We start from the raw sequence: 16,849 nt of genomic DNA, 5'->3' as shown, positions 1-16,849 counted from the left end.
GTATTCACTATTTGAGCGATCTCAAATGGGTGGCATAATAAAGGCTTCAACCCATGGGAGACCCCTGGTGTACCTATTCCATGAAAGCAGATCCTACTTTCCTACAGTTCCTACTAATCAAGTAGGACTGTGTTTTTGGACAATATATGCGTCGAAAAATGGGAACTTTGTCCACTCATATCATCAGAACAGTTTGGCCCAATTCCTAGGTGCTAACTCACAATCACCATTTTCACCCCTAAACCTGACAGGGTATCTGATGGTGGCTGAAACCTTAGAACACAACCAATTTGATCCCCTCCCAGGGAAATCATGAAAAAAATCCACCTTTTCGTTCTTATATCAGGTATTCCCAAACGGAGACACAACAACAATACTGCTCCCTGTAGGATGCACAAAAGGATGTCTTGACTATTCAATCACTAACTGCCCAGGGACTCTCCTAATAGAAAGATTTTGACATTTTCTGCTGCATCCTCCCCCTTAGTGACTTTAGATCTGGAAATGTATCCGACAACTGAGGGTGTCTGTCTAATCAGAAAAACATTTAGCAGGGATGTCAGGCTGCTACCAATACATGCATGTGATGTAGCTGCTCTTATCCACAGCGGATAAGAAAAGCTAAGTAGTCTTTTCTGCCCTTGACATTTATTGTCTCACAAAGGGCATTCGATAATGTGTATATATTGTATGTTCCATGAATTTTAGGTCTCTAACCTGTTAAAATGTATACTGACCAACATGGGCACTTACTAGAGATGTCATGGAATACATCTGTGTTGTGATTTGTCTATCTAACATTATGACTAATACAGTGATTTTTGTGCAGTCTGTAATATTTACAGGAATTGTTTAAACTAACAATGCAAGCAGTTGCGTCTGTTCTAGGTGTGAATCACTATTAAACAGCCGGATGTAAGACAACTTACCCATGGAAAAAACTGTGATTCTGTCCCTAAATTCTAATGTGAGTAGCACTACTGTCAATGGAGGATGTAGTCCTAAAATATAACCTAATTTTGTCCACAAACGCCGAGGTCCAAACCTAAGCTCTCTGGGCCTGCTTAAAATGTTTAAACTGATTCTGCAATAATATTGGTGTATTTCTTCATCTCTTTATATAAAGAGCTAGACATCTATGCACACAAACATAGAAGGTCAGACTTGAACTTTTTAAGCAGACATGTAGCCTCAAACAAACACTGATTTGTAATGAAAGATTGATTGACAAATAGAGGTGTGTGGGGAGGTTCAGAGTCTCTTTTTTCCCACGTTACCTCTTTTAGATTCAACATCTAAGGTATTGGGACCCAAGGGAGTGATAGGATAAACAGATCTGGACGTGGGCTTCTTCTGGCCCCACTCTGTCAAAACCCCGTCTAGTGAAGCGATGACAATGTGTGTGTAGGTTCTTTCTAGAGGTTAAAGCTCCTTGGTACAGACGCACTCACTCTTAATCCTCTCTTTTTATATTCTCCAATGGCAACTATCATCTGTGTTTTCAGGCCAAATATTTAACCCACTAGAAGAGAAAAAGGAGGAAGAAAAACCGAGAGACGAGATTTCAATAGGTAAGCATACCAAAATCCATCTGTTGTACATGTCTAGAATCCAAGCAGCGTGCCAGTTAAAGAAAATATGTAATGTCCATTTGTATAGAGCATAGCAACTTACAAAAGTGCTTGCTTTGCCAAATTATGAACATATATATTGGTATCTGAAATTTACATTGGCTATACAAGTTTTTGGGAAAGTGTGTTTTTTTTAAGGAGAAAGAAAATACTGTGACGCGAAATTGAGAGAAAGGTGTGCATATCGAAAATGAAGTAAGGGCCTCATTTAGAATTTGGTGGGCAGCACGCCGTCTGTCAGGACTGCAGAGGTATTTGTCTCTACCACCCTGCCAAGGCTATCGTCCACCATATTCAGAGATCTCTGCTGACCCATGCCTCAAAGAAGTCACCTGGAGGTCCTAAGTTACAACCATGTACATCAGTCCGTCTGCTCTATATAGGGCGGATGATTTGATGCACTTACAGGGACAGTCCTAACTCCTTTACTGTATGGTTTCCGCAAGCTAAGTCAGCAGTGGCTCCGCCGTAGGAAATATGACTGCTGACTGACTATTTGTGGGTGAGAAACATGCTCTCCAAGCTCTAAAACATTATTATTTGAAAGAACATCAAAGCGGAATTGGTTGTGCAAATTTGTGGCTTCTAAGGTCGTTAAAATACCAAGTATTTCCGATGCCTATAGGCCTATCTTTAATGTGTGGCAACTTGCACTTTAGAAGGAATATCGCTTCCCCTGCACTCAACTGGACTGAGTTTTTTTACCTCTGGTGTTCTGAATATAGAAATCAAAATAAAGTAGAAGAGACTATCCAAACGGAGGATCAGATCTAAAGGTGATTCAGCAGCATTGTTTAATCTGCATTGAACTTAAAAGGTTATTGGTCAGTCAACATAGGACCGAGGCAATATATTCCTTGTTTTAAGGGGAAAGTCAGAATTGCTACCACTTTTTGATTTCCTAAGAACTGAGCATCAGCCAAAATAATGAATGAAACGAAATGGGCCAAATAAGCATTAAAACACAACTATGCATTTTGAGTCTGTGAAGAAGTATACAAAGATGCTAACATTTGTGTTTCATCTTTTTTTAAAAACTTTAAAACTTTGTGATCAAGTTAAAGGTCAAAGATTTTTTTTAAAAGCAGCAAAAAAGGGGCTATGAACAGCATTTGGTATATTCCCGTTACCAAACTGGCGCACGATTCTGCTGCATCCTATGGGATTTGATAAGCTACACACTTTGCCTACCTTGATGCTTGAATTGCCTGGACTGAATTTTTGACAGCAGAGAAGAGGACTCATACTGCTTGTTTCAAGGCAACTATTGTATCCCCTGCTGTCAGTCATGGTTGGTGGCCCTGAGTGGCAGAGAAAAAAACCCAATTCCCTGCAGCAAGGTAATATGACAGGATAATGTAGAACTACACTGGCAAAGCTCATATTCAGTCAATGTAGGGTTCTCCTGATATCAGTTTCAGTTTATAAAACATGTTTGATCTTATGCCAACAAGGTCAAGTAAACTTGAAAATGCATGTAGCAGCTAGAGTACCCCCTCCATGCATCACAAGGATATTACCAGTCACTGAGGAATTTCTTTAAAGAGTCATAGAATTCCGAGGTATTCTCTTAATGTACGGCAGACAATATTTCATTCCTTACAATGCATGGTCATCTACCAGCCATTGCACGCGCCTCTTAAATATTTGATGCCTGTATCTTTCACATAAAAGAGAATTGATTTTTGCAGACATGAAGAACGAATCCAAAATCTGTATTATGAAATAAAAGACACAAAAAAGCAGTTAGTAATTTGTTACAAAAAGACACCAGAATCAGTTTAAAGTGGGTCCGATTAAAAGATGTGTGGCACAGAATATGTTGAAACATATATAGAGAGATTTTTCTCAATAGACCTATTTTGTACAAAATTTAAATTCTCCTTCCAGCGACTACATGTTTATTTTTTGAAAAATGACCAGAAAATGTAAAAGGAAATTGTTGTTTTCCTTCTTTAAACATCAACTGTAATAATGCTCTGTGGCCTGCTTTTCACCTTGGCTGCTGACTCTGTCATCTGACAATATGATATCACTATTCAGCTGTAATATTTATAACAGCTGAGCAGCTATGTTATTTTATCAATACAGGGCGATTTGACAGATCACAATTTAAATGTAATACGAACATTAGAGACAGGTTTTTATGTAACGATTGAAGACTTTCATGCAATCATAATATAATTCCAACAAAATATAGTTGTTAAAACCACTGCCACAGAACCCTATTAATATCCAAAACATAAAAGATACTGATTTTGCACCATTAATGATCAGCTCTAATATCATGTCACCCCTGGATTCAAAGCGAATGCATTTCAGACATGCCCCTTTTGTAACGCTGTAGCAAAATGCTTGCATTTGTCCTAATCAGTAGGCACCCCAATGCCTCACAAGCACTGAACACCTACTGTGCATGAACTGTACCCATGCAGTGGGCACTCATGTTGTGGCAAGGTCTTCATCCATGCCCTGTTTGCGATACCCCTGATTGCAGTACACAATGGCAACTAATGCGATTTCTTAGGCCCAACATTATCAAATAAATGTAAGTTTTCCTTTATATATATGTTTATGTTGTCAGTTTATAACCGTAGATCTCAGAACCCTTGGTTGATTTTTCCCTTTTCCCAAAAACAGCTTTCTGGCCCACCCATTCTTCTTCATATCCAAAACAAAACCCAGAATCATGTGGCTGGGCCTGGTTTGAAGGTCTTTGCTACATTTTACCTTCTTGTCCAAGTCACTATCTTCTGTGAGGCAAGGATAAGGCATTTGCATCAGATCAAGAGCTTCTAGCCAGATGGATCCCTGGGTCTTAGAGAGGAGCTCAGCCAAAGCTTGTTGTTGAAACAGGCTCAAACCTTTTCTATAGCTGTCGGATATCATGAGCCAACATCAAGAGCTAAATAAGTGTAGGAATTGGCTCAGTGAGTGTAGCACCAAGAGGCTGCATCGTTGATGGTGCAGAGAGGACAACGCAACACCTTTAAAGGTGCTGAAGTCTACAGAAATTACAACTGAGCCTGTGAATGTGCAGCAATTGAAGGAATGGAGTGTTTGAAGTTGCCAAACCTGTAGTAGTAGACCCAACTTTGTGAACTGCCACATGGTAACCGGGCCATCTTGAAGAAGTCTAACATAGCGTGTTTGAAAGGCTTAACTGTTTTCAGATGAGTCAATGGAGTAGGAAATTTGTATTTTAGCTTTTCTAAGATCAGAATCAGCTCTGACTTTGAGAAGAGACCTGTATCTGTGAATGGTGTAGAGTCTCTAAATCATCACAGGAGCAGGACTGTTTCTTCGAAGAACAGGAGGACCTCTCCTTCCTAGAGCATATTTGGGTTATTTGGGAAGGGACAATTTGCATGACATTGTGGGCCTTGGTCAAAAATAAGATGGCTTTTAGTAGCATCAATGATCAGGAAGAGCATAACGGATCGCCTTAAGATCAGAGACACCAGATGTAGGTGTCATGACGGTAACATAAGAAAATCTTCTTTTGGCCTCTGTGGCAGTGCTTGAGCCCTGATATTTTCACAGAAGGCATTTTTGACCTAGCTGTTTTTCAAGCTGAAGAATGTTGTCGGTGACAGGGAGGATTGTGGAAAAAAGGGAAATGATGCCTGCACACCAGTGGGAATCTTATTTGTCACAAAGTTGTCATATCCTAGGCGGGCGCAGTTATAGTAATTTCTCTGGTAGGTAATGCTCAGTATTTTGACTTTGCCTTGAAAGTCTGTTGCCTTGTGTTTGCCGATACGTAGGATCACTGTGACTATGTTTGATGCAATAAGTGCAAATCATTTTTTATGTATGGTAGTTCTCCTTCTGGATTTTGTAGATTGTTTGAGAGTTATATTTATATGTTGCACGCATAAAAAGATTGTTTTATTCACCTTGTCAACACGCTTAAAGTGGGATGCATTCAGAGAGCACACACACAGTGTTACGGGAGGGGTGGAAGAAGCACTACTCACTTTAATACTTTCAGGAGCACACACTCTACCTCTCTCTCTCTCTCTCAGCTGACCACCATCAGACACCCTACAGAAAACTAATCTTTTCTAGGTGTGTGCTCAATCTGTTGCTCTCTTTCTCTGCTCCAGGCAGGATGCACCAAAGGATATCTTAACTATTAATGCACGAACTGCCCTGGGACTCTCCCAATGGAAAGATTTTGACCCTCGCTCCTGCACCCTTCCTCGTAGTGATTTTAGATCTAGAGATTGATCCACCAACTGAGGGCATCAAGTCTAATCAGAAAAACATTTAGCAGGGGTGTCAGACTGCTACCAATGGATGCATGTGATGTAGCTGCTCGTATCCCCATCTGATAAGAAATGCTAAGTAGTCCATACTGTCCTTGACATTTATTGTCTCACAAATGGCATTCAGTCATAATGTATGTACCATGACATTTAGGTCTCTAGCCCGTTAAAATAGGCCCACCTATTCTGGAGGAGATGGTCCAGCCTTACAAGGCCCCTCGCTCTCTTCGCTCTGACCATCAACATCTCCTTCAGGTTGGCAGGGTGAAAAAGGCAAGAACGGGTGGCAGAAGGTTTTCAATAAATGTGGCCTCCTTGTGGAACTCATTGCCCCTACAACTGCGCTCCGAAGCTAGTCTTCTTCGGTTCCGCAAACTTTTAAAAACTTTTTTGTTCTCCGTTTAATCCCTTCATTCTTTAGTAGTGTTATGTTCTGGTAAGCGCTGGGATGCCTATTGATAACCAGGCGCTATACAAAACTCAGAATAATAATAATAAAATGTTCACTAACCAGCAATGGCACTTACTAGAGCTTTCATGGAATACATCTCCGTTGTGATTTGTCTATCAAACATGATCATTAATACAGTAAATTTTTAGCAGTCTAATAATTTCAGGAATTGTTTAAACTAACAATGCAAGCGGTTGCATCTGCTCTAGGCGTGAATTACTATTGAAATAGGCGGATGTAAGACACTTACCCATGGAAAAAATACTGTGATTCTGGCCTAAGTTCTAAAGTAAGTGGCACAAATGTCAATGGAGGATGTAGTCTTAAAATATGGCCTAGTTTTGTCCTCTAATTGCTGAGGTCTAAACCTAGGCTCTCTGACTTGGAGAAAAATGTGCAAATTAATGTTTGTATATATCTTCATCTCTTTATTTATAGAGATAGACATATATGCACGCAAACATAGAAAGTCAGACTTGAACTTCTTAAGCAATCATGTAGCCTCAAACAAACACTGATTTGTAATTAAAGCTTTTTTGACAAATAAAGGTGTCTGCGATGGTTCAGTGTCTCATTTTCCCCATGTTACTTCTTTCACATTCAACACTTAAGGTGTTGGGTCCCAAGGGAGGACTAGGACAAAGAAAGCTGGGGCATGGGCTCCTTCTGGCCCAAGTCTACCAGACCCACTGCCAGTGAAGCGATTGCAATATGTGTGAAGCTTCTGTCTAGAGTTTAATGCACTCACTCTTAATCATCTCTTTTTTCATTCTCCAATGGCAACTATCACCTGGGCTACAGGCCAAAAATCAAACCAGTCACCAGAAGAGCGAAAGGAGGAAGAAAAACTAAGAGACAGGATTTCAATAGGTAAGCATACACTTTAAACCAAAATCCAGCTGTTGTATGAGTAGAATTCAAGCAGCGCACTAATTAAAGGAAATATGCAACGCCATTTCAATAAAGCATATCAACATGTGAAAGTACTTACCCTGCCAAATTATGAACATATATATCGGTATCTGAAATTTACATTGGCTATACAAAATTGCTCTGAAACTGTAGTTTCTGTATGGGGAAAGAAAATATTGTGACTTGAAATTGAGAGAAAGGCACCCGGGTCGGTGCAGGTAACAGCGGTGGGGCCGGCGGGGGGGATTTCAAGGGACGATGCTGAGGAAATGAAATAAATAATTAATTTTACCTGCATGGACCGTGGCTGGAGAAAAGTGTGCCTATCGAATATGAAGTTAGAACTTTACTTAGAATATGGTTCAGCAGCCCACAGTCTGTCAGGAAGACAGAAGTAATTAACTCTAGCACTCTGGCCAGACTATCGCCCACCATATGCAGAGATCCCTGCCGACCCATGCCTCAAAGAAGTCACCTGGCGGTCCAAAGTTACAAACATGTACATCAGTTCATCTGCTCTATTTTGGGCAAATGATTTGATGCACCAACAGGGACAGTCCCACTGCCTTTACTGTATGGTTTCCGCCAGATAAGCCAGCAGTTGCACCGCTGTAGGAAATATGACGGGCCGACTGACCATCTGTGGCAAGGAACCGTGGGGCATATTATCAAGGGGGTTTATCTCCGCTTTTTTGGCTTTAAAAGCCAAGAAAGCGGAGATAAAATTATCTCCCTATTACCTAGCTGTCGCTAACACCAGTTAGCAACAGCTAGTAGGAGATAGCGACCATCTTGGGCCCCACTTTGCATGTCAGTGATATTTATCACTAATGACATGCAGAGTGGGCGTGTCAAGATGTTAGAGACTGAAAGCAGTCGCTAAACATCGCTATCTCCTATTACCAACTTTTGGAGATATTCGCGCTAAGCGGGAATATCTCCAAAAGCTAACACCTGCCCTGAGCAGTTCTTAGCCATGTTATCCAATGGGAGGTGGATAACATGGCTAAGAGCATTAGCTCGGTAATGCATAAATATCGCTGACTTTTCAGCGATATTCATGCATTGCGGCGATTTTTATCCCATTTGCGATAAACCTTGGTAATACCAAGGTTTATTTGCGGTAAAAATCGCCGCAGCTCAGCGGTAAATATTTGTCTCTAACCAAGCAATAGCGATAATTATCGCTATTGCTTGGTAATATGGTCCCGTGTTCTTCAAGCTCTAAATCATTATTGTTTGAAAGAACTCCAACACTGAATTATTTGTGCAAATTTGTGGATTCTAAGGTCGTTAAAATGCCAAGTATTTGCAATGACAATAGGCCTCTCTTTAATGTGTGGCACCTTGCACTCTAGATGGTTTATCGTTTGCCCTGCACTCAACTGGGCAGAGTCCTTTTCCTCTGGTCAACTGAAAATAGGAGCCAAAACCAAGTAGGAGAGGCCAACCAAACAGTGGTTCAGGTCTAAAGTTTATTTAGTAGAATCGTTTTATCTGCATTGAACTTCAAAAGGTTATTGTCAGCCATTATGGGACTGAGGCATTATTTTCCCGAGATTTAAGGGGAAAGTCAGAATTGCTATCACTTTTTAGGTCTCGCGCCTGCGATTGCAGGGGCGGAAGCCCCTGCTGTCGCAAAGCGAGCCTATTGTGATCGTTTCAGCTTTCAAGGAGTAGCAGGACTTGTAGACAAGAGACTGGCACGCGCACGCAGCCTGCTGGAATCGGATCAGGTCGCGCACGTGAACACGCGCTCCAATTCCGGCAGGCTCTTCACACACACACACACACAATGGATATGGACGTAAACAGACAGGCACACACAGACGCGCCCCGAAGTGCTCTCTTCCGCCTGCACAGCACACCAGCACAATTGAGAAGGGCTCGCCCACCCCACTGCCCCACAGCCCCCAGATCTGTCGCAGCTCTCCTTAACTGTGTAGGTCTCGCAAGTCCAGTCCCGAGTATTGCAGCTCGTGCCTGCGCCATGGGACGCACCAGTGCGGCCCGTCATTCCACACTCGCGTCATCCTGAGGCTCCGGCTCTCTCTCGGCTGCCCGCGTGCCCCCCGCACAACTCCTTGCTCCACCACCAACTCTTTGCCTGCGCGCCCGTCTCGCACTCCAGCAGCCTCCAAGCCGCTGACGTCAGCCGCGTCCCTGACGCCAGCCGCGCGCATGCTCACACAACTCCCACTTGTTCTTTTCAGCAGAGAAAATGAAAGGCTCTTCCAGCGGGGTCGGTGTGTTTGAGAATTGAGAGAAGCTTCCCTTCTCATACCAAGCGACGCCCATACAAGCAGGTTCCAGTTCTGGTCACACCGCAGCGACCAAAGGTCACCTGGGTGGCAAACACGAGCAGGATTGCTGGCATCCTGTTATCTGGCTGGAAGAATAGCATGCACGAGTGGAGGTGAGCCGATGGGCATCAAAACAGAGGTAGGCCGGAATTCGGGCTGTGCTCTGGTGTTTGTTTTCATGCCAGCTTGTCGACTCCCGCGCGCCACGCAGGGCGCAGAGCAGCGCACAAGCATTCCGGGTGCCTGCAGAGGCGTGCCACGTGGGTAACAGGTTCTGGCATCTTTGCATGAATAGAAATGAACAGAAAACTCGTTTTTTATAAGGCGATGGCGATAGCTGCCAAAAAGTGGTTTCGCTTATGCAGGACGACGAGCAAGGGCATGTGTTATTGTAAACACAATTTGTTGACACAGGCACCAAAAACAGAAGTATTACCAATGTATTAGCATGTACCACGCTATTGTTGTCTTGTATGAAACAGATATAGGACTACATGATATACAAGTATCTTCCATTTTTGATGAGGATCTACATTTATTTCAATACTGCAGTCATTCTGCAATTGTAGCTGCCAGTGCTGCAGTCATTCTGGAGGGGTAGCCTCCTCCTGCAGTGATATGTCACAGCTACATGATCCCAGCCAGGTGAACTGCCTCATTTAGTGCTCTTTTAGTGCTACAGTATTTACTATTTCAAGGTGATAGATGCCACTTTGAGCGAAATATAAATATACACGCATTGGCAAAGCCAACAGGTCTTGCCCAGGTCTTTAAGTCGAATGAAAAAACTGGAGGGAGGAGGAGGGGGGAGAGCGGAGGTGGAGAGGGAGGGAGGGGTTCGCCTGACTGGTAATTTGCTGCTTCTGTTATTGCATCCAGATATATAATACAATAAGTTTCAGTACACTTATAACAAGCCAGGACTTTTTGCTTTACCAATGGTTGTTATATGCATAAGACAAAGAAACAACAACTATAGCTTTGTTGTAACGTCTGACACTTCCCTCTCTCTAGAGGTAGTCTGTAAAATATACTTATTATTATTATTATTGTGTCTTTTGTAAAGCGCGCAGCTACCCCAACGGGGTGTCCCAGCGCTAATTGATTAACAGAAGGATCTCTAAGGCATAGAGTTCACAGGCGAAATAGGAAAGTTTTTAGAGCACGACGGAATTTAGGTTCAGTTTAAGCATGGGCGAATTTTGCGAATTTGCGATCCGCAAATTTGCGGATTTGCGAATTTGCGATCCGCAAAATTCGCAAATTTGTGCGAATTTGCGGATTTTTGTTTTTTTGCGTGTTCGTGGGGTTTTTTGCGTGTTTGCGGGGTTTTTTGCGTGTTCGCGGGGCTTTTTGCGTCTTCGCGAGCCGCTTGCATAGCGAAGTTTCCCATGCAGTCGTTTATGGGAGAGGGAGAGAGAGATAGATAGATAGATAGATAGATAGATAGATAGAAAGAGAGAGAAAGAGAGGGAAAGAGAGAGGAAGAGAGAGAACGAGAGAAAGAAAGAGAGGCCGGATCTCTGAAGGGCCAGATTCCTGAGTTGCCCCTACAGAACATACAGCTTTTTATTTTTAGCAAAATGCATATGAAAATTGTGCTGTAAAGGTCTCTTTTAGTTTAACCCCTCCTGACTACTCAAAATGGGTGTATTTAGCCATCCTCTCCCTTCTTCCTGTTTTTTATATCTGTAAGTGCTTCCTGATGAGGTTTAATTCCTTGGACAGGTGCCTTGTTGCCTACTTGTAACTATTCTCTGACCCTGCTTCAAGGGTCAGAGCAGGGTCAGAGAATAGTTGCAAGTAGGCAACGAGGCGCCAGGAAGCAATTAGCAGCAGGTGTCCAAGTTGAAGTTAATTTGTTTGTAACCCTTTTGTAAAAGGTTTGTAACCCTTTTGTAAAAGGTTACAAAGAAATTAGGTTCAACTTTTGCACCTGCTGCTGTAACTCTTGCTTGGCTGAAAATTTGTCCCCGCTGATTCGCAGATTTTACGGCGATTTCGCGAGATTCGCGGATCGCGAAATCGTGGAAAATCCGCAAATCCGCCCGCGAAACGGATTTTACGCCCACCCTTAGTTCAGTTTTACTCATGCGCAAGTCAAGCAGCAGTTTGTTCCATCTTTGGGCGGCACATAATTCAAATGTTTTGCCTCCTGAGTTAACTTTTTTGAATCTGGGGGTTGCCAGTGAAGATTTGGTGTTAGAGCGAAGGGCTCTCGCATTGCAGTAGGGCTGAAGAATGGATCTAAGATGGGCAGACCCATTGCCCTGCGTGGTTCTATACACTAATGTCATGGCTTTAAACTCAATTCGTTTGCTCACGGGTACCCAATGCAATTCACGCAGATATGGGGAGATGTGCTGCCTACGTGGGAGACCCCCAATCAGGTGAGCAGCAGCATTTTGTACCCTTTGGAGTTTTTGGCAGAGGCCGGTGGATAATCCTAGATAAAGTCCAAATGAGAGATTATTAACGCATGGACTATCATTTTCCTGTTAGACCAGGGCAGATAATTTATGAGTTTTTTCAAGATTTTAATCTTAGAAAAACAGGCTGCCGAGACTGATTGGACCTGACACTCATATGATAGCTGGTGGTCCCAGCAGACTCCGAGATTTCTAACGGAGTCCTTGGGGATAGGGGCTTGGCTCAGATCTTCCGGCCACCATAAATTCGCATTTAGTGGGGGAGGCTGGTTAAAAAAAAGCACTTCAGTTTTACCTGCGTTCAGTTTAAAAAAATTAAGATCCATCCATTTGGCGATCTCTCTGAGGCAGGTTTTAAGGGGATTGAAAGTAAAAAGGGAGGGCTCCTCAAAAGTCAAAAGCAGCTGAATGTCGTCGGCTTAAGACGTTGTTTTGATGCCTGACCGAGAAATCATATCAGCTAAAGGAGAGAAATACACATTAAATAAAAGAGGGCTTAATGAGGAGCCTTGGGGGACACCCCATTTCAATGGCCTAGCTGTAGAGGCATGGGGGGGGGGTGGACCTGTTGCCTTCGATTTGACAAGAACGAACTGATCCATTTGAGGACCTTACCCTGGATTCCTATAGCCCTCAGTCTTTCCAGCAGTATGGGATGAGAGACGGTGTCGAATGCTGCTGATAAATCCAGCAGCACCAACACCGCCCTTGAGCCCCGATCCAATGTCCAACGGACTGAATCGGCCGTCTCAATGAGGGCTGACTCTGTGCTATAGCCTCTACGAAAGCCATGTTGGGAATTGTGAAGGAGACCATGGTTCTCAATGAAACCGGCAATTTGCTGGTGGGCTAATTTCTCCAGAATTTTGGCCGGAGCCGACTTACTGGTAAGTAAGAATTATAAGAACATATTTTGCATCCCACCCTCTCAAGCCCAGATACACAGGCCCGCGATTCTGGAAAACACCTGAAACATCATTTTAATGTGAGTTTTAAATGTATTAATACCCCCGAGATGCTACTCGAAGCCACATAGAAATTAAGATAATTTTTGGGAGAGGTATGAAATGTATTTGCATCCCTCTAACCCGCGGGTATCAAAGCGCTTTAAATCAGCACGCTTATACCAAGCAAGACTAACACTCTATATTACTGTCAACTTTGCTTAGCAAAAGCAACAGCTAACCATTCACAAACAAAGTTTATATACCAATTGCAAATTAAAGAAAAAAAATTAATGCAAAGCATTTTCATTTACAATGCCAGTAACTCAAACTTTAATGCTGCGAGACCTATTGCATTGCAAATGCTTGTTTGTCCTGGAAACTGACCGGAATTAAGGCAGAGAAAACTCTTTATTGGGGCAATGTGCTTAACAGCTATGAAACTCCAGTGTACCCATTTGTACTCCTAATGGATATTGATATTTATGGTAATGTAGACAACTTGGAAAGAGGGATCATACAAATAATTTTGGTTCCCTTCACCAAGGCCGTTTTGAGAAGTAGTATCTGATGATTTGCCCCCAAGTGTGAAAAAATGCTACGATTCTATAAGCAACCTTGATTTCAATTGTGCGTGCTTTTCTTTAATTTTGTAATGCATAGTAGACACATTTAGCTATTTAACGTTAAGGGTAGCAATTCTCAAACGCCTAGACTTAGCTATGTAGCTATACATATAACTTTATCATATTTCTGGCTGAAGCACAAAACTGCTCATGTTTTTTTGTATTTGTCCCCTCCAATTCCCGAACGAACTCCTACCCATCCCTCGTGTACAACAGGTCCAAGCGGGTGCCGAGACCTAGCAAGGCTGTGTACATTTACTCCTTTACTGTTGTAGGGGAATATCTATAGCAGCATTCCAAGAAGCAGCTTAACTGTTCCTCACCGTCATCCATGTTTTTTTACGATTAATGTCTACATACTAAATGGATATTCTCTAAAAAGGGAGAAAGTCGATCCTATAGAAATTACCAGAAGAATCATAAATAGGGTCTATCCTATCATTCTTAAATGGTAAGATCTGTCTACATCGGATGAGGAAGTTTTAGGTAACTTCGGGATGGTTTTAAAAGCAATTAACAATGCACTCTTTGTAAAATCAAATAACACCCAGTCGAAAAAAGTAGGATGGTTTAACCACAGATGCACATCAGCGCACTCTAAATTTAAAAAAGCACTGCAAAAACCAAACAGAGTACCCCAGGAAATAACAACTTCGAGGAGGGAATATAACATAGCCATAAAGGAGAGGAAAGCCGAACTGAAACGGGCATTATGGGACCAATTGCATAAAAGCAGTAATGACAAAAACAGTTCAGCATTTTGAGCCGTGATTAAGTCCCCATTTTTATCTGATCACAAAGACGTACCTACCATCGAGGTGCCTATTGATGAAGCGGCATGGGTGGAGCACTTCTCAAAGATCTTTGAGAAAGGTTCGGGTAACCAGGGCAGGCATGATACCACTGCTCTAGCACCCCTAGTGAGTCCCTACCCCTTAAAAATAGAAATCACTATCAATGAGGTCTTAGCTGCCCTTAAGGCCAGTAAAAATGGTGAGGCCCCTGGCCCTGACGGGGTCCCAATAGATCTATTCAAATCAAACTTAGACCTTTGGGCCCCAATTTTGACGAGGGTACTCAAAGCAGCTTGTGAGGTGGGATTAATGGACTCATGGTCGAAATCAATCATAGTCCCTATTTTTAAAAAGGGAGACCGTCAGGAGGTATCATGCTATCGCCCGATCTCATTACTGGATTCTTAGGGTAAAGTGGTGGGTGGAATCATTTTAGAACGCCTCCAGGGATGGGCGGACGATGGCAGGATCCTCTCGGACATCCAGTTTGGGTTACGGGAGGGCCTAGGGACAGCCGAACAGGCTTTAAATCTGATAATGCTACTGGGAAAATACGTATGTGCGAAGGCGGGCAGTGTTTACATGGTATATGTGGACCTGTCAGTAGCCTTCGACTGCGTCTGTCACGCTAAACTTTGGTCTGTGCTACAGGATATGGGGGTGGACCTTCCCTTGGTAAACTTCCTTCGTGAACTGTATTCCAACGCTTCAGCAAGGGTAAGGTTTGGGGTCAATGGAGAATTAACTGCGTCATTTGGGGTGGAGAGAGGAGTCAGGCAAGGTTGTGTCCTGGCTCCCTTTCTCTTTCTCATGGGCATAAGAAGATGCCGCCCGGCCTTGTTCGCCTTACAGTATCTGGGCGAGGAATATACAGCAAGGTACATCGTCAAGTTATTGAAATGTATCTTTCGAGATCATCATTTGGTTTTTCGTATTCAGATATTATTAAAAGGCTTCACACATCGATTTAAAACAGATTTAAAGCATTATCAAATATAAACTATGTAAACATGTGTATAAGATATTTTATTGGCCCCCTAGTGTTTAGTACTCATTTAGAATAATTAACAGTCTCAGCAGTGCTTGAATAGGTATCCATGTGAAGCATACCTCCTTCTCAGTTTTAATGTAGACAATATATAGCTGAGGACAGAGAAACAAATTGTAGGGGTATCTAAACATTTTTAAACAATCAATCCCTCTTGGTGGGATGTAAATTGCTTATGCTTTAAAAGTGATCATAAAAGGGGCTCCTCAAGCTACTATATAAAGTGCAAAAAAGTATAAAGTGTGGTGTTGTTTGTAATGAGAAGTTATTACATGGGCAGATATTCAAAGCAGGAGCCAGAGTTTGGTAAAGCAACCAAATAATGAAATGTATGTAACCTGAACCTCGTGAAATAAAATCTATGTTCTTGTGCCAGGCCTATAGAGCTCTCGCAGCTGGTCCTTTGGACCACCTGGGTTCCCTTCTAATTCGCCATGTGCACAGTAGGACCCTTAGATCGTCGGAGATGAATCTGCTTGTAGTTCCCCGCGCTAGGAAGGTCAGTTGGGGCAGCAGAGCATTTTCCATTGTTGCCCCTCGGTTGTGGAATTCACTCCCACTGGAGATTAAGGCCCAACCGTTCTTGTCCCTCTTCAAAAAAGCGCTCAAAACTTGGTGCTTTATCAAGGCCTACCAGCAAGAGAGTATATTTGCTCCAGCTAGCTTCTTTTTGGTTAGGCGCCTTGACGCCCACTGGGCTTAGTAGCACTATATAAATCTCTTTTCATTTCATTTCATTTCATTCATGTTTGGGTTTTTCTACCCAGGTAAAATACTACTCTGTACCCTTCATTCAGGAAATAACCAAATAGTTAAGAACTGAGGTTACACAACTTGCCCATGTGATTCTGCTCTTTTCATTTATCGTAATACATGTTTCCTTAAATGTGGCCTTAAATAGAGGCCCAATGCAATCTGAAGAGCCAGCATGGTTAATCAGGACCATGTCATTAAAGCTTTTCCAGACATATTCCAGCCGAAGGATAGAGCATCTGTATTACTATTACAGGTAGTCGTCCAAAATGTCTCTTGAGAAAGCTGCTTCTGGGGCAGCCCATATTTTAAGCTAGAGTAAGAGGAGGGGAATTTTACCTTTGTCTTCTAAATAGCCCACACCCAATTCACTGGTGGAGATACATCGTGGGGTCGAATTTGGGATAGCCATTTGGAATGAGGTGGGGATTCTAGGTGTTGATCCGAAACCTCAAATCATGCAAGAGAGAAGTGCACCAAAGATGCTTTATGACCAGGGCAGGTACCCTGCCTTTACCAGCCAATTGTTCAAGTACTGAAATATATGGACTCCTAAACTCTGCAGTTAACTTCACCCACACCTAGCACCTTCGAAAAGATCTACAGTGCAGTTGTCATTAAACATGGAAGAAACTCGCACAGGCAGTGCTGAAACCCCTTAGTGAACCGCCAGTAATTCCTGTGTGC

At 42.6% G+C, this 16,849-nt stretch overlaps 1 protein-coding gene across 1 annotated transcript in view; it reads left to right on the top strand.

Moving 5' to 3' along the window:
• LOC147706943 (uncharacterized) overlaps positions 1 to 16,849 on the top strand; it is a 355,595-nt gene that overhangs the window by 90,258 nt on the left and 248,488 nt on the right. The window contains exons 3-4 of the mRNA XM_086925597.1: positions 1,506 to 1,571; positions 7,155 to 7,223. Coding sequence (XP_086781723.1) covers positions 1,506 to 1,571; positions 7,155 to 7,223 — 135 coding nt within the window. The remainder of the gene's footprint in view (positions 1 to 1,505; positions 1,572 to 7,154; positions 7,224 to 16,849) is intronic.

This window comes from Lissotriton vulgaris, chromosome 6, assembly GCF_964263255.1.
Source record: "Lissotriton vulgaris chromosome 6, aLisVul1.2, whole genome shotgun sequence".
Taxonomy (NCBI): Eukaryota; Metazoa; Chordata; class Amphibia; order Caudata; family Salamandridae; genus Lissotriton; species Lissotriton vulgaris.
This window is presented reverse-complemented; position numbering and strand designations above follow the sequence as displayed.